This window comes from Diplotaxodon limnothrissa, linkage group LG4 (assembly GCF_057381915.1).
Source record: "Diplotaxodon limnothrissa isolate DT_005_m linkage group LG4, D_limnothrissa_male_GT1.1, whole genome shotgun sequence".
Taxonomy (NCBI): Eukaryota; Metazoa; Chordata; class Actinopteri; order Cichliformes; family Cichlidae; genus Diplotaxodon; species Diplotaxodon limnothrissa.
This window is the reverse complement of record NC_140599.1, coordinates 17,877,067-17,900,684: the sequence shown is the minus strand read 5'-3', so window position 1 is coordinate 17,900,684 and position 23,618 is coordinate 17,877,067. Positions and strand designations below refer to the sequence as shown.

Genomic DNA, 23,618 nt, shown 5'->3' with positions numbered 1-23,618 from the left:
TGAAGAATTGGTTAACAAGCTGGGTGTGTGTCTGTACGGGGATATCACATCGATACATACATGCCCAAGTGGCGTAGTGGTTATCATGTTTGCCTGTTACGCCAAAGATCCCTGGTGAAAGACTGAGAGGAGATAGAAACCCAGCCTCGGGGAGGTGGAAGTTAGTGTACTCTTAGTGCCGGTCTCAGGGCCTCCCATGGTGGGAAGGTTGCATCAGGCCGGACATCCGGCGCAAAATCTGTGCCAAATCAAACATGAAGGTTTATCTGCTGTGGCTTCCCCTTGGGAAATAAGAGAGCAGTATCTAGTGCGAAGTAACAGGCTGCTAAAATATCTCTAAAGTTGAATCTAATGTTGTAAATTCTGCTTTAAAGTTGTAAAACTATAGACCTCAGACCTGGCTGCAGCATTCGTATCCACTCATTGTCAGCGTAACAGCACTCCGGTTTGACATTACTGAGCAGCTCCATTAACACAATGGGATGTGCCTGACTAGTTGAATATGTTTAAAGTTAGTTAAATATCTCACATGCTACATTTGCATGGAGCCAAGTATTGCTATTGTAGTTGGTTTAAACACCTCAGTAGGACTAGAAAGGTCCAAGCCAAGTAAAATTTCAGGGGAATAAGTGTAACTGATCACATGAAAATTGTAACAGGTAAACAGTTTAACCTGATTTGTCTTTCTTTGGCTGTGTTCTTTCTGCATATGGCAACCTCTGCAAGCTGAAAATTTGGTCTTTGATAACACTGCTTAAGTAGAATAAATACCTGCAACTTCTTCTTGGAACAGGTGATAGATTTCCACCTTCAGGGAGATGATCGTGAAGAAGATAAGATAAGGAAGGTGACCTTATCTTGTGGTGGAAGATGACTGCAGGCCATACTCATCACTTTTTTACGTGCTTTTCTACTTGAATGCGTTGGCACATGAGCGTGTTCAGCTCAAATCCCAATAAGCTGACCCAATCAGAACAATGTCAGGGAGAATGAAAAATATATATAACTGGATTCTTTTTGATGACCTCAGCTGTGTTTCCTGTGACTTCACAAAAAAAGTCTTCAGTTGAAATAAAGTAAATATTGTTTTTGCATTAGCAGGATCTTAATTCGGCAGGAAACAAGGACAGGGACTGCGGGAAGCTGCTGAGAATTGCTAGCAGACCAAACCACCAACTCTTCTGCAGCAACTTTATGATAAAGTAGACAGTACATGCACAGATACAAGGATTATAACTTACCCTCAAGCATGCTGGTACTTTGTCATGTGACTGTCTGTTTGGAGGTATGCTGGTGCTCTAATTAGGTTTTGTCAGCTTGCTCACTGTCAACCTCCAGATGACCAAACTACCTCTGACCTGTCCAGCTCATCCGCTGTCACGCTCAGAGATGCGTATCGAATGTGGTCCTCATTCGGTACATGCTATGCTAGAGGAGAAGCGTCATGTGATTTTTCTGGCAGCTTAACTATGTTTCAGTGCACTACATGGATCCAGCCCATGTCTGACCGAGTGTCGGGTGGAAAACATCACGCTTGGCTCAGTGTCTTCCTTATTTGGCAGTTAAGGTTGTGAGAAGGGTTTCCAAGATTAATAGGACTCAGAAACCTGCTTCAAATTCAGCTCAAATGAGAGGTAAAAAGAAGGGGTTGCATTTTGTTCCCCGTTGGGGCTTATCAGTCAATATCTTTGCTTCGTTGGAAGGTATGTGATCAATGCTATCGCCTCAGAGCAGCAGCAGCTTGAAGCCATCACGCATAGGAATACAGCTAAAAACGTCACACGCGCTCAACGCCGTTCATGTGTAAACATGCAGGCACATAAGGAGTCACTGAGACATGCAGAAGTAATGGTGCCATCGTCTTCACACCAAAAAAAGGGATTAATCCCCACTGACTGTCAAAACAACAAAAAAAACCCAGTTGTGTTTGCTTTACTTTAAACACACACGCACGCGCACATGCATGCACATCCAGTGAGAGATAACGCAGAGTAACTCAGCTGACAAGGCCACTGTCTCCACAGTGTCTGTGAGGACGTCACTGCGTTGGCTTTGTGTCACCACAGAGCGCACTTTCAGCGCCGTTTCAGGCAAACGGGTCATTACTGTTTATCAAACCAGCAGCCAGATGCAGTTTTAAGTCATCTTTGGCGTCTATTTTGTGCTTACTTTTACTCCTCGGCCTCTATAAACAGAGCAAGTCATGTCCACTAAATTAGCCGCTTCGTTAATGGTTCCCCTCCTTTCCATTTCTGACAAGAAATTCCCACCGCATTCGATTAATTTTAGTATAACTTCAGTGTGACTAGTGTGCCATCTGTGTGCTTGTACTTAAAGAAGAACATCAGGCATTGCTACCCTTGCTTCTGAGAACATTTCAAAGGCCAGTTTTCTCATTATTTCTACACAAAGAGCTTGTTGTCAGACACAGATGAAATGATCGCAGCGATGTATATTTCATGCTTTAGCAACTCAAAAGGTCATTACCGTTGCAGACGACCAGCTAACCCAGCACCTCGTGGTGGGCAGTGTTATTTGTTAGTTTCTTCTCGGTACACGCTGTGATATCAGACACAGAAACCTGCAGAAACATATCGAGGATGTGGAAACACTGAGTTGGGGGAAAGAGAGGATTCTCCCATGCTGGTACTTGGCTCGTCAGCTTTGAAACACGCCAGATGCCTGATCGGGCTCGGGTGTTTATCTGGGACAGGGGCTGTGTTGGTCCAGATTTTAGTGGCTGCTCTTGTCTCTGGGCCGAGCTGAGGTGAGCCAGGTGTCACCATCGACATCTGACATGCAGCTCACTGCAGTGAGGAAAAAAATGCAATTTATCAACCAGTAACAACACAGCTGCTGGTGAAATACTGACTCATTCAAAAGATATGGAAGGGGCTTACTAGTTTGTCAATATACACATTTGGATTTTTCAGAGCAACTTTTGCTCTGTAGCCTTCCTCATCTTTGTTTTCAGGAGCCAGAATTGACTATATTTAGAAAAGAGACTGATGTGCTAAGTCATTGCATAGCTACCAAACTGCCTGTATAGTCACATATTTTATTTGTACAACATTTTTATTTACTTATTTTTATTTTATTCTTATGATTTTCTAATATATGTCTTATTGACTTTTTCTTTCTGACCCTTTTGTTGCTGTAACGTGTCTATACCATTAAAATGCTAAAATTCCACTCACCAAAGCAGGATCCAAGTTTCTTTGGCATCTTTTCTTGAACTAACAAAACTTCAAAACATATTACTTGCTAAATTCAAAGTAGTCCAAAGGTTCCGAGGCTTAGTTTGGTGTAGAATAAATGGTAATATAACATAAAGTAGATATAAGAAAATATTTCTATATTTCATTGTTAGTTTATTAGTGAGAGTTTTGTTTTAAATAGATCCTTTAATAAAATCTATGGAAGCTTATTTTGACTACTGGGGAAAAATACAAGTAAATCAAAATTTCAGGTTATTATATCAGTATTTCGACTTACTAATTCAAACTTCTAAGAAAATCATTGTAAATTGGGAAAAGTTTTATTATGTAAAATAAAAAAATAAATGCAAATTCCAATCTGAATTTTGAGATAATAGCAAAAGGAAATTTTCCCTATGGCAAAAATAAAATAAAAAATAAATAAATTACAAAATCTTGATACTTCCGGTAGAACATACGTCAACGCTTCAGAATTAAGTGTCACGTGATCAATCTGGGCTCTGACGACGTCATCCTTATACGCTGTTCTGGCTACAGGTGCGCGAGGCTCGCAAGAGATGTGTAGGTAGCCGGTTAAACTGAACTCTTTCCTTTCAGTGGCTGGGTGTGAGTGGAAAGCTCGGCAATCCTATTAAAACGTGCTTGGTGGGGAAAAAGAAGTATCTTTATCGAGTGAATTAAACGCCATGTTATCGCGCTATATGAAGCGTGTCAAGTCGAGTAAGATGAGTTTCTTCTGGATTTTCTTTATTTCATTTCAGTGGTTTGTTAGCTAACCAACTCGTTAGCTGATATCCTTAACATTGCGCGCTGCATTTCGTTTAATAACTTATATGTTTCCGATAAAATTGATTATTTTCTCTATAGGTTGTTGTTCAGCATGTGTTTTTGCTATTATTGTTTAAACCTTTGTTAAAGTGGTAAACCTGAGGACTTCCAGGCCTCTAGAGCCTCTGGTTTTTCTGCAGTTTCCCCAGAACTTTTCAGCTTCAAAGAAAAATGTAATGAGTATTTGAAATAAAATTTATGGTCTAAAACTAGGCCATTAAGTACCAGAAATGGATGTAGGCTCTATAGAGTCCTGCTACAGGGTTGGAGAGGAAGTGATGAGCATTATTGTGTCCTCTGGCTCTCATGTTTTCTTCTTTATTTGTGCTTTTACTTTCTTTTTGCTCCATATGATAACACTGTAATGGTGCAACAGTGATTTAAGTCCATATCTGTCAGCTCAGGCTGTTGTTTCTTATGTAACCATGTTTGTTGTTTGTCTTTCAGCGCTGAAACGCTCGTTTGAGGTGGAGGAAGCGGATACATCCACACACCCATCGCCCCTGACTCGCCGGACCACCAACCCCCTCCGCTCATCCACCTCCTCCACATCCAGCCAGCGGAGCTACGACTTGAGCTCCCGCAACTCTGATTACTCCTCCACCAGATCTTCACCCTCTGAGTCCTCCAGTCTACGCTCCCCGAAGACCGGCATGAGGCGCATTGAGTTGTCAGGGGGTCGTAATGCTGATACAGCCTCTTCCCGCCGTGCCGAGATGTCCATTGAAGTCTCCTCCAAGCAGATAGATAGCTCGCCCAGTGCCGGCATCACCCGCTTTGGGCTCAAACGGCCGGAGGTCAGCCTGAGCAACAGGAGCACCTCCCTGGAGAGCTCCTCCAATTCCTTCTCAAGCACCAGTAGCAGGCGAGGGGAGCTGAACATGACGAGGACCCACGAGCCACCCGCCCCTCCCCGGAGGATCGACTCCCAGATGGCCTCAACCCCGGTGTCTAGGATCCCCGAGCCTCCCCAGAGAAGGGCAGAACCCCCGTCGCCCAACCTTAGCCCAGTTGATGTGGCCTTCAAGAGGCCAGAGGTTCCTGTGGAGAACAACGGCCACCAGCCGCCTGCACCCGTCACCCCCCTGCCTTCACCTGCAGAGCACCGGGTGGAGAGGGTGCAGTCGCCTGTCACAGAGGCGTCCGCAAGCCGACCAGCAGACAGTGAGTACCTGCTCAGTTGGGCTTGTTTTCCAAACTAACCCCTGTGTATGATTTATAGAAGTAAACTCCTCAGTGAGATCAAACAGTTTGTTTCTGATTTCTTTGTTTGTTTGAAAGCGCCACCATATCTGATTTTCACTTGTTTCTTCCGCTTGACTGTTTCTTCTTAATTTTATCTTGCAACACACTCATAGTCATGTTAAGAGGAGGCATACAGCTCACAGTCCTTGTGAGCTTGTCATTATAGACTATCTAAATGTAGGTCAGCGAGGGTGATGATGAGAATCCCAGAGCTTCTCCCAGGACAGCGGTTACAAGAAAAGACTCAGGCAAGCGGTTGAATATGTTGGCTCTCCCTGAACTTAAGTTAAAAACTTATAGCACTCACAGTCTGGTTGAAGCCTTTGTAAGTTCAGACAAGCAGGCAGTTGTAGTTAATTTGGTCTGTTATTTTTATAAGATGCATGTGACGCGGGAGGAAGTCTGGTAGCCGCTGTTTTTTGACCTTTGCGTGCGGTTTGTGATTTCTTCTCCTTTTTTTTTTCTTCTGTGTATTCTCTGGATTTTTGTGACATAAACTCAGTAGGATATTTGCGCAAGTGAATTTATCCCTGTCTAGACCACTCAGAGGCTTTACTTTTCACCCACAGCTGACTAACCTCTCAGATGTGGTACAGGGATGATGCCAAGCCCAAACTCGAGCGTCAGATGTTTTTCTAGTAACTTGTGCCTTTAAGTATTGGTTTTACTGAGGGAGAAACAGTCACTTTTTGGACTAACCACTCAACCTGACCAGTTCAAGTGTTTGATGTTGATCATAACATGATTTGATGGAGGACTTTTTAATTTGCTTGACCATTTTTGAGCAATCGATCAGGGGAAAGTGATGACAGAGGTTGGTTAGGCAGCTCATCCAGCATGTTGGTTCATACCCAAAGATGACACATTACTGCCTTTGAACTTTTTCTTATGTTCTTTTTCTTTCATCACATTATCAGGGAGAATTTAGCGCTACAGTAACACTTTCCCAAAAACTGAATGTGGATTTCCATGAGGCACTTTCTGGATATGCCTCATCATTAATGGATTAATTAAACCTAATGTTTAAGGTTAACCTATGACCTTTTCTTTACTGCCACTCTCAAGTCGAACTGCTCCCCCCCCCCGATATGTTTGTTTAACCCTGTGCTTTAATAATAAATGTCAGCCTTTGGAAGTGTCTGTTTTCAGTTTTTGAACTGTCATTGTATGCTTTGTTTTTTTGTTTTTTTTGTTTTGTTTTTGTAATATTCTTCTTGGCTCTTGGTTTAAATGGAAGAAAGCATGTGTATTTGTGCAGGACGTTTTTTGTTTTTCAGTTTATCGCTTATTTTGGTTGTTTGCTTTCCTATCTTGTCTAACTAAAACAGCGCATCGCTATACTGGTATGTGTGTGTGCGCCTTTGCTATCTGGAGAAAGCTGTGCTCATAGGTTGCTGTCACTGCTTAAGTAGCATGCAGGCGTAGGCGGCTGGGAGGTGGTACATTCCAAATCTGGAGGTCATAAAACATTTTACATAAAAATAGAAAGCCTCCAATTTCCACTTTTTTACATGGTGTCTCGCCTGTTTTTGACTCTGTCCACTGTTTTTCCCTTGCAGGCAGCTAGAGATTTATTTTGGTTGTCCTTCTACCTAAAGATATAAAAGACCTTTAAAACTTTTGTTTCTTAGATACCAGCATTGTTGTATCATTCAGCACATGTGCATTCTAATTATGTAAAATAAGCAAGGAAACGGGAGAGGATTAGATCTCAGCTTCTGCCACATTTGGCTCAGATTACACACTTCCTGCTCAGCCATGCATGTGGTGGGAGGCCCTGCAAGAAGCTTGGGAAGCTTCCAGCAGTGAGCAGATAGGAGGCAGAGAAAGAGTCTAGAGTTTGTGGACAAGAAGGAAAGAGAGAGCCAAATGCATGGAGATGTGAAGCGTGGATAGAGACGATGTGCTTCCTGTAGTTTGTCTGCAGGGAGAAAACAATATGAGAAAAGCCCACTTTGGCATCCCGTCATTTGGAAATAAATCTAAACAGTTAGACCACACTGGTTCAACATCGTGCCCAAAACCAGATTTTAATTACCATTTTCTCAACAACTCCACACAGCTTTGATGCAGGCCAAGCATTTGTTTTTGTTGGTAAATATTTTGACTTATTTTGGAAGGGGAAAAGGGGAATGTTTTCAGTTTGTTTACTTCTGTTGCCGCCTATGTCAGGTCTGCATCCAGTTGGGTGTCAGTGTTTTTTCTGAGACCCATTAGATTATTACTTAAAGCCTCTTCTGATTTATATGAAGTGGGACGTACTCACCTTCGGGTGTCAGCTCATGTATGTACATGCCATGAGTGCATACATTCATCCTTGTGTGGATGACGAGGGTTAAGAATGCCTCACGCCCAGGGGAGAGTGACTGATGGACATGCTGATAGGTGATAAGAAGTTTTGTGGTGGCTGTTCGAGAGCACAGGAGGTAGTAATGACATGCTTTGTGTCGGCTGATTTGTCGCCTGTAACGATGAGCAGCTGTATTCATTCAGTCTCAAGCAGGATGTGATCTCATGTTTACCCACAGAGAGACACACACATGCACACTCATTGTGTACACAGCTCAGTTTCCTGTTCCTGGCCTTGACCTTGATTTGTTTTGTCATGGATGCTGCGATACATGTTGCAGAGTCAGTCAAATAGGCTTTGTTTTGCATAAACTTACTGCAATTTTTTTTTCATATTATTTCCAGATTTAGATTCAGTTTGTGGGTTGGGATGTCTGTTTGCATGCAGTTTCTCCTGCAAGTTTTATTTGCAAAGGGCGTTATGAAAAATATCTGGGAAATTAGTCAGCTGCTCTCACCGTGCATATTAATGAATGATAGCGAGGATTGCCACAACAACAGTAGGCACCTTTTCAGAGAACCAGCTGCTATGGAAAACTTGACAGGAAGTGGGTTTGCTAACACATTTGCAGGACTTAAAATTTGAAATAGTAATCTAAAGAAACTCTGTATGTAGTGGAAGTGTGTTCAGCATGTATGCTTTGCTCCCTGATTCACAAACAGCTCAATGTAAAGGGGCAGTTCAGAAGGTTTCTTTTTTTATTGTCAATGCAGGCATCTTTACATGGACAAAGGGATGGTCACAGTTCAAGGCAAGGCAATACAGAGTCTGTCCTATAAATTTGTATCTGCTGCTTATATAGCGCAAAAGAAAATACAGTGAGTATGTGTTTCATGTGGAAGGACTGTGTAAGAAAAAAGAAATACACATAAATGCAATAGAATTCAAACTGTGGATGCAAAACAATGCACCCCTCAGTAATGTGTTTTTGAGGGGGATACTGATTCTAAGTTTAAATATCACATTTATCTGCTGATGATGATGCCTGCAGCCATAAACAAACCACAGAAGTATCTTTACACCGATCTGTTAGAGGTTTTGCGACATAAATTGATATTTAACAATTTAAAACCTGTTGGAGCTCTATGATTAACTAACTATTGCATGCAAAATCATTTTCTATATGGCTCAAAGCCAGTTTCTCCTTACTTTACTGCAATTTCTTGCTGTTGACATACAGCACACAGCTGCGTAGACCTTATATAGGATGTTGATTTATTGGTCTGTTTCTCAGAGAAAACAACAATGGAAGACCAAGGCTTGAAATCCCTTTAAACCTGCTGCTTTGTGATTGTCATACATTAGTTTAGCCACTGTGATGCATACAAACAACAAAATAATATCACCACTGGTATTTCCTGTCTTTTTGCTTTAAAAAATGATAAATAGCATTATTTAAAAATTATAAGTGGTTAAGTAACAATGTTAATCAGTGCATATTACATTTGGTGTATTTTAAATTTTACACCATTCACTTTTATTTTTTATTTTTTTTTGTGCCTCCGGTCTTCTTTGGATGCCTCACTCTGACAGCAGCGAGTTTGTACAAGTGTCTTTTAAAATGCATTAACTTAATGAGAAGAATTTTCACATCAGATTATGCATAAATACTAGAAATGTCATGGTCCTGGGTCTTTTGACCCAGCGTTTTAAGTTTGAGTTTATTTTGTTCATTAGGTTATCTAAGTTCATTTGGTTATTAGACTCCTTGTGTTTTCTTCCCCTGTATTTAAGCTTCCCCTCACCCTTCGTGTTTCATGCTGCGTGTCTTATGTTATCAAGTTTGTATTATTATGCCTAAGTGTTTCTAGTTATTATTTTCCCCTCGTGTTTCCAACCATGTTAAATCTCCCCTGCTCTTCATGCGTTTCATGTCTGTGTCTTACGTTGTCAAGTTCGGGTTGTCATGTCTATGTCTCATTATGTTTCCTGTTTTATTGTGAAGAGGTCTGGTGTTCTGTGTTCATCATGTTCAGTTTTACTCTCCCACTGTGACGTCATTATGTTCATGTGTGCCAGCTGTTTCCTCATGTGTCTCCACTTCCCCTAATCACCTCCTGTGTATTTAAGTCCTCTGTTTTCAGTATGTGATTGTCAGGTCGTCTGTTGTCCACGCCATGTTTCCTATGCCATGCTTCCAAGTTTCTTGTCTAGGTTTTTCTTATTGTTTGTTTAGATTTCCCAGTTTAGGTTTGTGTTAATTTTGCTTCAGTTTGCCTTGCCCTTTGTTTGTACCTTTTTTTCCAGCCATATTAAACGGCTCGCTTTTTGTTAACATTCAAGTTTTGTTCCCTGTTCCTTGGAGTCTGCATTTTGGGTCCTTTTTCAATTCATACAGTCTGCCCTCGCCAGACTGTGACAAGAAAGTTTGAAAGGAGAAAAAGCACAAGAAAAGTTTGAAGATATTCTGTTATCTACTCTTATATAATCTACTGTTTTAGGTTATGTCTGCTGTGTCTTGCCTCCTGCCATTGATTTACTTGCATTTCCTGCTACATTTTTTGGCTTTTCTCAGGCCATCCTCTGCTTTTTAAAGGCAACCTCAGTCCAGCTCATTCACACTACCACAGGTCATTTTAAATTAAACTTAAGTAGTCAAAAACTTCGTAGTACAGGTGTTTAAAAATAAGTTAATAACCTGTGGTTCACAAAGCCATTTTTAGGCCAGAATTAAGTATGTCATACCTTGGCATGATGGCAAGTGAATGCAATTCAGCATTAAAAAAACAGGGCAAGTTATTGTTTTATTTGGCTGGATGCATTCGTTTGTTATGATTGACATTTAGATCTTCCCCCAAAAAATCTAAAATAGAAACATTGTAGAAATATAGATATCTCCATGTCCTGGCTGCACGTCACACATTCATTGTGTAGCATTGAGCTTAACAGCTTGCACTTCAGCAAGCAGCTTGAAAAAAGCTGTTTTGGATGCATGTTTTAAGGCACTAATATTGTGTCGACCTAAATAAAATATAAAATACATAAAACATTGGTTGTAAGAAAATTATCCAGAAAACAACCAATCTCAAGTAATAAGAGCTAATTTATATAAAAACTGATTACCACGCTTAAGTTAAACAAAACTGATTGTCCTGTTATGTCGCTGTCTTATGTTTTGCTTAAGGGATGACACCAGTTCTTAACTGGCCTGAAGACAATTTCTATTTTCATGAAATACTCCGTTTAAAAAAGGCGTTTTAACTGTTGTTTAATGAGCTGTTGAGCCACTGGGAGCCATAGCTACGACACGTTCCATAATACTTACTGCCTGCCTTACAGCTAATGATTTACGTGTTGTAAATGGTGAATATCAAAGGTGTTTTGTTGATTACACCTCTCTAATGCAATCTTTCCATGTGCTATCTTTCCTGAAGAGGTGTGTGTTTATGTAGGTGTGGAGCCAAACACGGAACTTGCAGCATCATGCTGAAATGCATCCCATGCCGTGCACCTGCTCCCTTATTATTAATGAGGTCTCTTGGATTGTGAAGTATTTAACATAATTTCTTCTGCTACTTGCTTGAAACGAAAAAAAAAAATTCCATTATGTTTCGGTTAACAAAGGAACACAGGAAGGGAACAAAAAACCTGTTGATGCAGTGAGCTCTATTTGCTGATTTTAAGGTTGCTTAAAGATTAACATAGTAATTGAGTGTGAGCTTCATGCACTGGGGCGTGAATTTAGGACAGTAATGACACATTAGGCAGTTTTTGCTTTATTATGTGTTTAGTTTTATGTAATGTGATTGAAAGGATGTACAAAGAGGAAGTATGAAAGTGAATCCACAGCAGCTTTATTTTTGGATATTGGGTGGGTTTTTTGTTGCTTTTGTGTGTGTGTGTGTGTGTGTGTGTGTGTTGTATATATTTTATATAAACACCTATGCGTTTTGAATTTGCATACTTTCATTTACAAAAATGAAACCTGTTAATGTTGTTAGCAAAACTAAATTAACGAATGTGCATGGATTAGGTGTCATTAATCGATTACTGATTCTTCCTAATCCGAATCACCTCAAGTCATAGCAGAAATTGATGCTCTTCTGCTTTCTTCTTACAAAATGGTGGAAGTAGCTGATCAAATGTGTCAGCTTTCAGACTTTTAGAGACGGAACAAATAAGTGTCTGTTTGTCATTAAAACTCGGCTCTGGTCTCTTCACTAGAGAGTTCTTTGTACTACTATTTTTGCAAAGCTGAGCCTGCAACACTTTTAATGATGAGTCATTATCTTATGATCTTTTGGGTCTTGTGTTGGCCCTCTGAGTGCTATCCTCTTTTCACCGCATTAAAACAGTATTTATCTCTTTCACTCAAGCATAAAGGCCTTTTGATAGTTCTGCCTGGGACTTGGCTAGAAACGACGACTTGTGCATGTCACAAGGGATGGAAAGGATTTATCCCTGACCCCCAAAAACGTCTTGTGATTAGAAAAAAGAGAAACACCTGTCTCTGTAATTATGCACATCTAACTTTTAGAAAAAAACTTAGGTTTAACAAACACAATTTTTGAGTCTTTTTCACAGGATGTTCTTCATTAAACTTTAGACCCACTTACAGCTTAACACACATGACATTTATTCATTCAGGCAATTCATATTTTGCAATCTTGTGCAAACAGCTGAGACAGAGGTGCGGCTTGTTTGACTAGATATGCTGGAGCATTGAAAAGCCTTTGCAGGGCAGCACTTTATCATGAACGATAAGGCTGTTACAGAAGACTTTGTACAGTTTTTTAAAATGCATTTACACACTAGGACCTTTAATCCCAGCAGGTGATATCCAGGCCAGTCTATTCTCCGTATAGGCGAGGTCTGCAGGATTTTAGCTTGAACCCTTAAGAGTCAAATCTTAGTGCCACATTGCTGTAAAGGGGTCATCAACATAAGCATGCCATACACAGTTGAAATCAGTCTTTACAAAAAGCATGGCCATTATGTCCGTTTTCCATTAGGTAAAAAAAACAAAAAATCAGTCACATTAATCTCGTTACATACATATAAAAAATTCCCCATAGAAATCTTAACTCTGATCCCATGGATTTCTTCCTTTTTCCATAAATGGACATTTAACACTGCTCTGTGATTATGGGCTGATGAATACATTGTTTCTGATTGACTCAAACCCAGTTCATCACTGCTTTACAAAAACGTCTGACCACATGAAGTACAGCACATTAGTACCAGTATCTCTGCAATGAGCTCTTACAGGCTCATGTCTGTTTTCAGCAGAAGACAGCATAGAGATGAAGGACCTGAAATACCTTTACATCTACTACTATATGATTGTTTTTACTAAAAATCTACCTTTAAATATACAGTATGGACATCACTAGTCTGGTATCTTATTTTGCCTTTTTTTTATTTAATAAAAATCATTCAGCTATTATTTGAAAGGGCGTATGTACAGGTTAATTTAATATATCTATCTTAAATTTTTTTTCAATATCTTTATTCCCCCCAGGGTGAGGTTCTTGCTTTCTCAATTTCATCCTGCATAATGAAGCGTGCTTGCACTCCTGGGGCGATTGTCATACCTGACTCGTACTCGTACACATCATAAAACATGTCCTGAAAATCAGTGTTTTCTTTGAATTTTGTTGCCCACTGCCACTGCCACCATTCATGGTTTTTTGTGGCTTTATTTTCAGAGCTATAGAAGCCTACCCACGCCTTTTTAAATTCAGACTTCCAGTTATGGAAAGACTCATTCACTATTAAGCGAGCACAAGCCTTGCCGTCTTTTGCAAAGAGTTGCAGGATAGCATCATAACCTGGTATTTTCACAGCTTTGGGGTTTTTAAACTCACTGCCTCTGTCTATCTCATCTCCTAATGATTTCCAGAAGCAACATACAGTCCTGACCTCATGCAGTCGTGCTTGAAGGCCTTCATTCAGGGGTACTGATGTATCATAAATGCCCGACTCTCTGTTCCCAATAGATTTATAAGTGAGAGCGTCCTCTTCCTGATCATTCTTGTAAATTGCCACCATCACACCTTCTTTAAGAAGATGTCTAGGAACATCGCTCCAAATAATTCTGGCATTTCCCTTTTTTCCAGTTGTCACCTTCAGTCTTATCTCATCTCTATGATCCACTTGAATTTGTGCAAACATTCCAACAGGATTATTATGCCTGCTCTCTGGGATATTGATCACAAAATCGGTTTGTGTGTTCCTTCTTGGTGCTGGCTGAGGTCTGTTGTTGCGTTTGTGAGTGGAATATTTCTCCTGGATCACAATAAACAAAAACAGCCCAAGACAAGCAAGCTCACCCCATGTGTTTCTTATCTGCCATAGTTGGGAATCATCAGCACTGCTTCCAAAGCGGTCTCTGAGATACGTCAGTGAGCTCATGTCATTTTCTTCCACAGAAAACTCTCTGATCTCCGTCAGCAGATTGGTAGTCACCTGATATGTATGCTCTGGATTATACCTCGTGCCCTGATTTTCAGATTGCTCATAATGCTGTGTGATATACACTTGATCGATCCTTTGTGAAGTTTGGCGTCCCACGTTCTGCTCTCTGACCCTGAATATGATCCTGTCCCTGTTTCTCGCTGGGTACTCCGCCCGTGGGTGGATGACATAATATGGCATTGGCAGCGATGTTTGTTGATTGATGTTGCCAACAGTGTAGTATCGGTATCCCCTCGGCAGTGGGTCTAACACCCTCTCGTAGTTTCCGTAATGATGTGAGCCGAAGTCTCCACTATTTGGCTCAAAGGTCAGCAGGATGATGTTGTTGTTGTCTATGTCAATTTCATTAGCAAACCAGTGGAGCAACAGGAGGCTGTGTTTGGGCACCGTTTGTCCAAAGTCGATTGACTTTAGATCACTGATTGAATTCAGTGCCCGTTTTCCAGCTAACACAGAGGTTAGGGTCAGGAGGAGAGCCACACAGCAGCTCGTGATTCTTCCTGTCTTCAACATCCTGTAGAGAGATTTAAGAGTTGGTGGTTTCATTATTCATCTAGACTCTACATCCTCACCTTACACTTATTCATATTTTGATGATCTTTTTCCTGGTGGTCTTTAAACATTAGACATGTTCATATAAACAGTGAAACAGGTTTTGCCAGTTATCTTTCCTTTGGCTAATCCCATAATGCAGTGTTGCCTTAAGTTAACATGAGGATCGTGTCTCAGTGTGTTTTTCATGAGCCAGATCATTTGGTTAAACAACAGGAGTGCGCTTTCCTGGCTCGTCATTGAGTACAAATTCTGTTTTTGTTTTTGCTTTTTCTTTAAAATTAAGCCAGAAAGTTTTGAACCAAGCTTTATATGTGGGCTCATGAACTACTGGAATTATTGAATTTAACTGCATGAGTAAACCTGAAATTATTTTTTTTTTTTTACAAACATGAATTTGAAAACATTAACACCAATGTCTGTATTATTTTTAATACTGAACATACTTGGCTGTTTGCTACAATTCTAATGACAGTGTTCCTCATGCAATGTTTATGATAACTGCCTTTGTCAAATTAATTAATGATCCACAACACAAGCTGCTACAAAGTGCTCTGTAGACTATCAGTGTAATAAAGACCATTAGAACCAGTGAATTGCATAACATCCTGCTTCAAATAGAGAAAATGATTCTGTGGGTCAATAAAGCTGTAGAAAGTGAGGTAAATATTAATTGTGTGGTTGTCTTTTATGATAAAGGATATATTAGAAGTACATAATGCTACAAAAGACTGTCAATGTTCAATTTTTGTACCTTGCTACATACAATACTAAAATAACGTGAGAAGCAGAGAAGCCTTCACAAATAAAATCTAGAGTTAATCAGTCACAAATTCATTCAAAATCCCACCAAAAAGTAAGAGGACTTACCTGCGTTAGTCTGTTGCTGTCATGTGTCTGAGCTCTTTGTTTGTGTAGGAGCAGAGGTAACTCCCTTTAGGTTGCTGTTTCCGTGTAAATGAAACCAAAGCAGCCAGCAAGGCTGGTACTAACAGGAAGTTGTCTGCATGAAACCACCTCCTGTAATAGCGAGCAACAGAATACTGTTTCAGCATTTTAGCTGGGTTTACAGCCACGCTTCTAGATACAAACACTGATTATTTGTCATTTTTAAGAGCAGGTTTAGGATGAAGTGTGTGACTGTTGGGAGAGCGACTGAGACAAATTTGGTTAAATATTAGTCAGTATTGCCTGAAGCCTTATCAAGTCTATCAGGTCTTTGTAAGTACTTTTCTATGCATGTGTCACAACTCTTGACCGCCTAGAGTGGATTGAAATACTTGCACGTCAGTGTCTTAATTTTTATTCACTTTTTTTAATATATGTATGTGTATGTGGAATACTAGCCTCAAACACTTGACTTCTCTTTTTTTTTTTTTTTTTTTTTTTTTTTTTTTTCTTTTTTGGTCGTTTGCCATCATTAGGCAACAGAAAGAGTCACTTGGTTACCTGCTATTTGTTATTCACTATGTTGTGAAACATGGAAGACGTGCAACGAACATTCCCAGAAGGATTTAAAGCAAGTGAATCATACATTGTTTTTAGGTCAGTAGGTCACCAGGACACTGTTTTGTCTTTTTTTTTGTCTTTTTTTTTTTTTTTTTTTTTTAAATTTGTTTAGTTTATGTTTGAGAGAATATAATATATCTAATACAAACATAATGACACTTCTGCTTCAAGGCAGGTATGGGTTAATACACTTAGCTCAGTAATTATATTACATTTACAATGTTGTCTTTACTTGCGTTGCAAAAGTTCTTCAGTTATCTGCATATTGAATGGATAGAGCGGATAAAAGAAATGGATGTGAATTCATTTCGTGTGCTTGAGAAGCAAAATGGAACAGACATGCATTTCATACACCACAGGGTAAACTGCACCCATGTCAGAAACAATCGCATTATGCTATTAACACATCATCAGCTCTTTGCAAGCATCTGAACAGATGACATGATAACACACAGCTAGCCAAGAACACATCGTGATCATAAAGTTGACTCTATGCTGACCCCAGCCCAGCAGCCAGAGCCTGGTCATATAGCGTAGGCACTGATGAGCCTTACATTCTACGCATCTGCTTGTTTGTGTTTCTAAAGTTGGTTATGACACATCACAAAATAACCATTGCACACTTGAAAAAATGGTTTAATGAACACACACTTTTCAAGATGACAGAAGAAATACAAAAAACATCTATAAAATGCATGTCTTATTCAAGATTCATCGATCAGAGCAATTGTCCATTTTTCTTACAAATCTGTGGCGAGCAACTACATCATACACAGTAAGCACAATTTTATGTAGTTCAAATGCTAAAAAGATATTTAGAAATCCCAAACATTTCATTACAAGCATTCTATGCAAGATTTAGAAAGCAAATCCATACAGCACAAAGTAAAATTAAACAGATGGCTGCAAAGCGTACAATGTAACAACTCCTGCTGGATTTTTGTTTCCATGTTTAATTAAACATCCTGCTGGTGGTCGGGGCCTTTTCTTGGTGAACAGTAAGGCGACTATAGCTTGGTTCAGTTGATATCTAGAGCATGTTGTGCCTCTTTGTGTTATTTACTGGTTTGAAGGCAAGGCAGTGTGCTAATGTGTTTAAATATCAGCGTTTACTCAACAGTCATTCAAAGTATTTTACGAAATTGGATTAAAATAACTTTATTTTTGAAGAAAATATATGTATTAAAAATGAATTGATGAATGAACAGAAAAGTATGATTAAAATTTAAAAATGTTAAAAAAAATATATAACACAGATTTAAAAACATATGTAAATATAGTGTCAAACAGGTAAACAATGATAGTAAATATCATTGAACACCTTTTTAATGAGAGCAGTTTATGTGATGTGACATTGATGAAATCCTGATTGGAAAATTTCATAGTAGAAATTTGTTTTCAAGCAGTTACTTAATCGTAATACGTAATCTTGCCAATAAATGGAAGATTTGAAATAGGCCAATAATTACTAATGGCCTCACTATCTGAATTTGTCCTTTTTGAAAAATACAGTCTTCACTGATGCAGAAGAAATACCAGGAAAAAACGTTCAGGAGCTAAGGTGCTGAAAAAAGTAAAAACTTGCTAGGAGTGTATCAAGACAGCAAGTAAGAATAATGATGTAACAGGATTCTGTAGTCGGTAACAGTCAATTCTAACAGAGAAGCTCGATTTAAACTATGTGCTGATGTTGATTTTAGTTAAATTAGTCCTTGCACACATATGTTGGAGAAGCCCTGATTCCAAAGGTGCTATCTCATGGTTGTGTTGTTTCCTTGTGTTGCAGCCTGCAATAGGTTATTTAGGTTAGAGTTGTAGCTTTTCAGAGGCCTGTACTATGAAGCAAGTTCTACACACCCAGGGTATCTTTCTGTTATTTGGATTTACTTACTCTAACATCAGCAATTGAATAAACAGTTACACGAAGCTAGTTATCAACTCATTAACTCCAGGGTTTCCACTGCATGTTCACATAAAACGGTTGGTCAGATGCTGCCAACACCAATCTAAAAGGGGTGTTTCACGGGTCATATGACTCGTCCTCCACACAAAATGATCCCTACGAGTGTTGCTATCACAGACCTTATCAGATGATGATAAATGTTGATCAAAATTATGCAAAGAACATAAACTGTAAAATGCAACACTGTTGCAAAAAGGATGAGAGAAACTCATTAATCTTGTGACTTAGTGCATTGAGTGGTAAAGTAAACATTTTAATTCACATTAATTATTTTATGGCTGAGTGCATGCTCTGTGCTGTTGATTATTTCTAAGGTGATGGATGCACATTACAGCTGTTTACACTAGATGCATTTGAACATTAAAACTTACTGTCCCACAGGCTAATAAAGGAGATGTTGAAATGACTTCAGTTTGTCTGCAGATCAAAGTGACTTTGATTTGTTGAATAGGTATTCTTGGTGTTTTTCTTTTTGTGTCCCAGTGGCTGTATTATAAGATTTAGCAGCATTTAAAGTGAAGTATAAAAACATTTATACAATTTTATTCATTTTTTTTTCAATGTTACTATGTTTACAGATTTTTAATCACCATTTGATAATGTCTGGTTTAGGTTGCGTAGGGATCATTTTGTGTATATGATCCATGAAATGCTCCTTTGAGATCAATCAGATGCTAAGACCACCCTTTTCATGTGAAAGAAGCTGGGAGTTAACTTGGCAAGTTGATAAACAGCTTCGTATGACTATGTATCCTGATCACCATTGAATCCAGGTAATTGAAAGATACTCTGGGTTTGCTTCATAGTATAGGGCCAGGCCTCTTGACAACAATAAACAACAACCATATGTTTGTAATGTCCCATAGCTGGTAATCATGATTGTTTCTTCAAAAGTGGTCTCTAGAAACCTTTCTGATCACTCTTAAGAGGCTGGTAATGACCTGAAATTAAAATCTGCTGCTAACACTTGTCTCTACTTTCTTTCTTTGGCTTTTTAAAAAAACATTATTCAATCAGTATTTAAAGGAGTAAATTTCTTCATTCAGCCCAGGGTGAGGTTCTTGCTTTCTCGATTTCATCCTGCAGTATGAAGCGTGCTTGCACTCCCGGGGCAATTGTCATGTCTGACTCGTACTCGTATACATTATAATTGTCCTGAGAATTGTTTTCTTTGAATTTTGTTGCCCATTGCCACTGCCACCATTCATAGTTTTTTGTGGCGTTATTTTCAGAGCTATAGAAGCCTACCCATGCGTTTTTAAATTCAGACTTCCAGTTATGGAAAGACTTTGTCACTGTTAAGCGAGCACAAGCCTTGCCGTCATTTGCAAAGAGTTGCAGGTTAGCATTGTATCCTGTTATATTCACAGCTTTGGGATTTTTAAACTCACTGCCTCTGTCTATCTCCTTTCCTACTGAAATCCAGAAGAAAAATCGAGTCCTGACCTCATGCAGTCGTACCTGAAGGCCTTCATTCAGGGGTACTGATGTGTCATAACTGCTTGACGCTATGTTCTCAATACATTTAGAAGTCAGGGCTTTCTCTTCCTGATTATTCTGGTAAAGTGCCACCATCACATTTCGTTTAAGAAGGTCACTATGAACATTGCTCCAAATAATTCTGGCGTTTCCACTTTTGCCTGTTGTCACCTTTCATTCATTCATTCATTCATTTATTTATTCATTTTCAGGCACAACAAATACCTATATTGAACATAAAATACACAAAACAAAAAACAAAACTTGCCTGAAAAAGGAGTGGGACGAAGAAAACTTATTAAATCCCACCCCTATACTCACTCATCAACAAAAAAAAACAAACTTCCCGCAGCTACACCCATCATTGCATACAGACCCATCAACAGCCCCGGGCAGATACAAGCATCTAAGCGGCAGCTCGCAACCAACAATTAGAGCCTTCATAACTGAATACAGAATATATAAATTATAAATTGCATTACCACAGGTAATAGGCAGTAATAACTACAAGTAACAGACACACATACATACATATATATCTACACACCTTCAGTTTTATCCCATTTCTATGATCCACTTGATCTTTTGCAGACATCCCAGAAGTGACATTTTGCCTGCTCTCCAAATCAGGTTGTGTGTTCCTTCTTGGTGCTGGCTGACGTCTGCTGTTGTGTTTGTGAGAGGAATACTTTTCTGGGATCACAATAAACAAAAACAGTCCAAGACAAGCAAGCTCATCCCAGATATCCATAATTTCCCATAGCTGGGAATCATCAGCACTGCTTCCAAAGTGGTCTCTGAGAGACCTCATTGAGTTGATGTTATTGCGGTCCAAGGAAAACTTTCTGATCGCTCTTAGGAGGCAGACGGTGACTGGATATGTATGTTGTGGATCATAATCTGTCCCTTGATCTTCATATGTCTCATAATGCTGTGTGATATAGACTTGATCTATTATCCGTGCTGCATTCTGCTGCCTGACTCTAATTATAATGCGAACCCTGTTACTGTCCTCAATGTCTGACTCGGCGACATAATCTGGAAGTCCCAGTGATGCATCTTGGTAGCTATTACCAACAGTGTAGTATCGGTATCCCCTCGGCAGTGGGTCTAACAGCTCTTCATTGTTGCGATAATAATGTGAGCCATAAGCACCACTGTTTGGGTCAAAGGTCAGCAGGATATCATCATTGTTGTTGATGTCAATTTCATTGGCAAACCAGTGGAGCAAGCGGAGGCTGTACTCGGGCACAGACTGGCCAAAGCCTACCGTCTTCAGGTCAGTGATTGAATTGAGCGCTCGTCTTACAGCTGACACAGAGGAGAGGGTCAGGAGGAGAGCAACACAGCAGCTGATTTGTCCTGATATCTTCAACATCCTGTAGAGATTTAAGAAGTTACTGGTTTCATTATTCATCTCTGCATCTTTACCTTACATTTGTTCATATTTTCCCAGTGGTCTTTAAACATTAGACATGTTTCCATATGAACCCTGCAGTAAGCTTTGCTAGTGTGTGTGTGTGTGTGTGTGTGTGTGTGTGTGTGTGTGTGTGTGTGTACGTACGTTTTGAGCTTTCCTGGTCCTTAAGTACAAGTTTGTCTGCTTCTAATTAAGCCAGAACGTTTTGTCCTGGCGTTTGTTTGTGGGCTCATGAGCTGCTAAAATACAATTGCATGAGTAAACCTGAATATTTCCAAAAGCATTATCAAATTAATGTCTGTATTGACAGTTTTTGGGTTTTTTTTAACACAGAATATACTTACCGATATACAGTGGGGCAAAAAAGTATTTAGTCAGCCACCGATTGTGCAAGTTCCCCCACTTAAAATGATGACAGAGGTCAGTAATTTGCACCAGAGGTACACGTCAACTGTGAGAGACAGAATGGGGAAAAAAAAATCCATGAATTCACATGGTAGGATTTGTAAAGAATTTATCCGTAAATCAGGGTGGAAAATAAGTATTTGGTCACCTCAAACATGGAAAATCTCTGGCTCTCACAGACCTGTAACGTCTTCTGTAAGACGCTTTTCTGTCCCCCACTCGTTACCTGTATGAATGGCACCTGTTTGAACTCATCATCTGTATAAAAGACACCTGTCCACAGCCTCAAACAGTCAGACTCCAAACTCCGCCATGGCCAAGACCAAAGAGCTCTCGAAGGACACCAGGAAAAGTATTGTAGACCTGCACCAGACTGGGAAGAGTGAATCTACAATAGGCAAGCAGCTTGGTGTGAAGAAATCAACTGTGGGAGCAATCATCAGAAAATGGAAGACATACAAGACCACTGATAATCTCCCACGATCTGGGGCTCCACGCAAGATCTCATCCCGTGGGGTCAAAATGATCATGAGAACGGTGAGCAAAGATCCCAGAACCACACGGGGGGACCTGGTGAATGACCTGCAGAGAGCTGGGACCAAAGTAACAAAGGTCACCATCAGTAACACACTACAACGGCAGGGAATCACATCCCGCAGTGCCAGACGTGTTCCGCTGCTGAAGCCAGTGCATGTCCAGGCCCGTCTGAAGTTTGCCAGAGAGCACATGGATGATACAGCAGAGGATTGGGAGAATGTCATGTGGTCAGATGAAACCAAAGTAGAACTTTTTGGTATAAACTCAACTCGTCGTGTTTGGAGGACGAAGAATACTGAGTTGCATCCCAAGAACACCATACCTACTGTGAAGCATGGGGGTGGAAACATCATGCTATGGGGCTGTTTTTCTGCCAAGGGGACAGGACGACTGATCCGTGTTAAGGACAGAATGAATGGGGCCATGTATCGTGAGATTTTGAGCCAAAACCTCCTTCCATCAGTGAGAACTTTGAAGATGAAACGCGGCTGGGTCTTCCAACATGACAATGATCCAAAACACACCGCCTGGGCAACAAAGGAGTGGCTCCGTAAGAAGCATTTGAAAGTCCTGGAGTGGCCTAGCCAGTCTCCAGACCTCAACCCCATAGAAAATCTGTGGCGGGAGTTGAAAGTCCGTGTTGCTCGGCGACAGCCCCAAAACATCACTGCTCTCGAGGAGATCTGCATGGAGGAATGGGCCAAAATACCAGCTACTGTGTGTGCAAACCTGGTAAAGACCTATAGTAAACATTTGACCTCTGTAACATAACCTTTGTTGGCAATAACAAAGTATTGAGTTGTATTTTTGTTATTGACCAAATACTTATTTGCCACCCTGATTTACGAATAAATTCTTTACAAATCCTACCATGTGAATTCATGGATTTTTTTTTCACATTGTCTCTCACAGTTGACGTGTACCTCTGGTGCAAATTACTGACCTCTGTCATCATTTTAGGTGGGGGAACTTGCACAATCGGTGGCTGACTAAATACTTTTTTGCCCCACTGTAGCTGTGCTACAATTCTAATGATGCTGCTGCTCATGCAGTGTTTATTATGATTGCTGCCTTTTCAGGAAGTAAAACAATCCACAACACAAAATATCGCAAAGTCCTCTGTAGACTCTGTGTAATAGAGACCAATAGTAACAATCCATCACATAAAAGCCTGCTTCAAATTTTGAAATGCATTCAGTGGGTCAATAAAGCCATAGAACGAGGTGAATTTATGTTTGTGAATGTATGTTGTGTGGTTTTCTTCTTCTGTGTGAAAGGGTGCATTAGAAGTGTGTAATCAAAGAGACGATCGACTCTCAGAATTTATTGTAACTTACTCCATATAAATTCCAATGCTGTTAGCTGCACTGTCGTGTAAATAATTTTCCATTCAGAATAAATTCTAAGCAGAGAAGCCTTTACAATAAAACCTAGAGTTAATCAGTCTCCAAATGATTCAAATTAGCAGCAGAAAGTAAGAGAGCTTACCTGCCTTAGCCTGCTTCTGCCAGTGTCTGAGCTCTCTGTGTAGGAGCAGACGTAACTCACTTTAGGTTTCTGTTTCCCTGAAAAAGAAACTAAAGCAGCCGGAAAGGCTAGCGCTAACGGGAAGTTTCATAATACAGCTGTTTGCATGAAACCTCGTCCTCATGGAGAAAAACAGAACAGTATTTTAGCATTTTAGTTGGGTACACA

At 39.9% G+C, this 23,618-nt stretch overlaps 3 protein-coding genes across 7 annotated transcripts in view; 1 reads left to right on the top strand and 2 right to left on the bottom strand.

Moving 5' to 3' along the window:
- LOC146633583 (neuronal-specific septin-3-like) overlaps positions 1 to 23,618 on the top strand; it is an 83,669-nt gene that overhangs the window by 27,692 nt on the left and 32,359 nt on the right. For all 3 annotated transcript variants that reach the window (XM_085351550.1, XM_085351553.1, XM_085351551.1), the window contains one exon: positions 4,494 to 5,210. In XM_085351550.1, the coding sequence (XP_085207676.1) occupies positions 4,494 to 5,210 (717 nt within the window). The remainder of the gene's footprint in view (positions 1 to 4,493; positions 5,211 to 23,618) is intronic.
- On the bottom strand, positions 12,164 to 15,572 carry LOC146633587 (uncharacterized). The gene is made up of 2 exons (XM_085351554.1): positions 15,481 to 15,572; positions 12,164 to 14,572 (listed from the first exon to the last, which is right to left on the bottom strand). Exon 2 carries the CDS (start codon positions 14,569 to 14,571, stop codon positions 13,090 to 13,092), a length of 1,482 nt encoding a protein of 493 aa, XP_085207680.1. The 5' UTR covers position 14,572; positions 15,481 to 15,572; the 3' UTR covers positions 12,164 to 13,089.
- On the bottom strand, positions 17,618 to 23,440 carry LOC146633586 (uncharacterized). Of its 3 annotated transcripts, none has more exons than XM_085351556.1 (3): positions 23,412 to 23,440; positions 20,109 to 20,940; positions 17,618 to 19,732 (listed from the first exon to the last, which is right to left on the bottom strand). In XM_085351556.1, exons 2-3 carry the CDS (start codon positions 20,937 to 20,939, stop codon positions 19,121 to 19,123), a joined length of 1,443 nt encoding a protein of 480 aa, XP_085207682.1. In that variant the 5' UTR covers position 20,940; positions 23,412 to 23,440; the 3' UTR covers positions 17,618 to 19,120. The 3 variants fall into 3 exon arrangements, with proteins under 3 accessions (XP_085207682.1, XP_085207683.1, XP_085207681.1); XM_085351557.1 differs by lacking the exon at positions 23,412 to 23,440 and adding an exon at positions 21,126 to 21,181; XM_085351555.1 differs by lacking the exon at positions 23,412 to 23,440 and having other exon boundaries at positions 20,109 to 21,064.

Coding starts and splice junctions, on each gene's coding strand:
- LOC146633587 (XM_085351554.1), bottom strand. CDS start 14,571: ATGTTGAAGACAGGAAGAATCACGAGCTGCTGTGTGGCTCTCCTCCTG.
- LOC146633586 (XM_085351555.1), bottom strand. CDS start 20,978: ATGAATAATGAAACCAGTAACTTCTTAAATCTCTACAGGATGTTGAAG. Junction 19,733..20,108: donor GAAATGGGATAAAACTGAAG/GTGTGTAGATAT, acceptor AATGAATGAAAG/GTGACAACAGGCAAAAGTGG.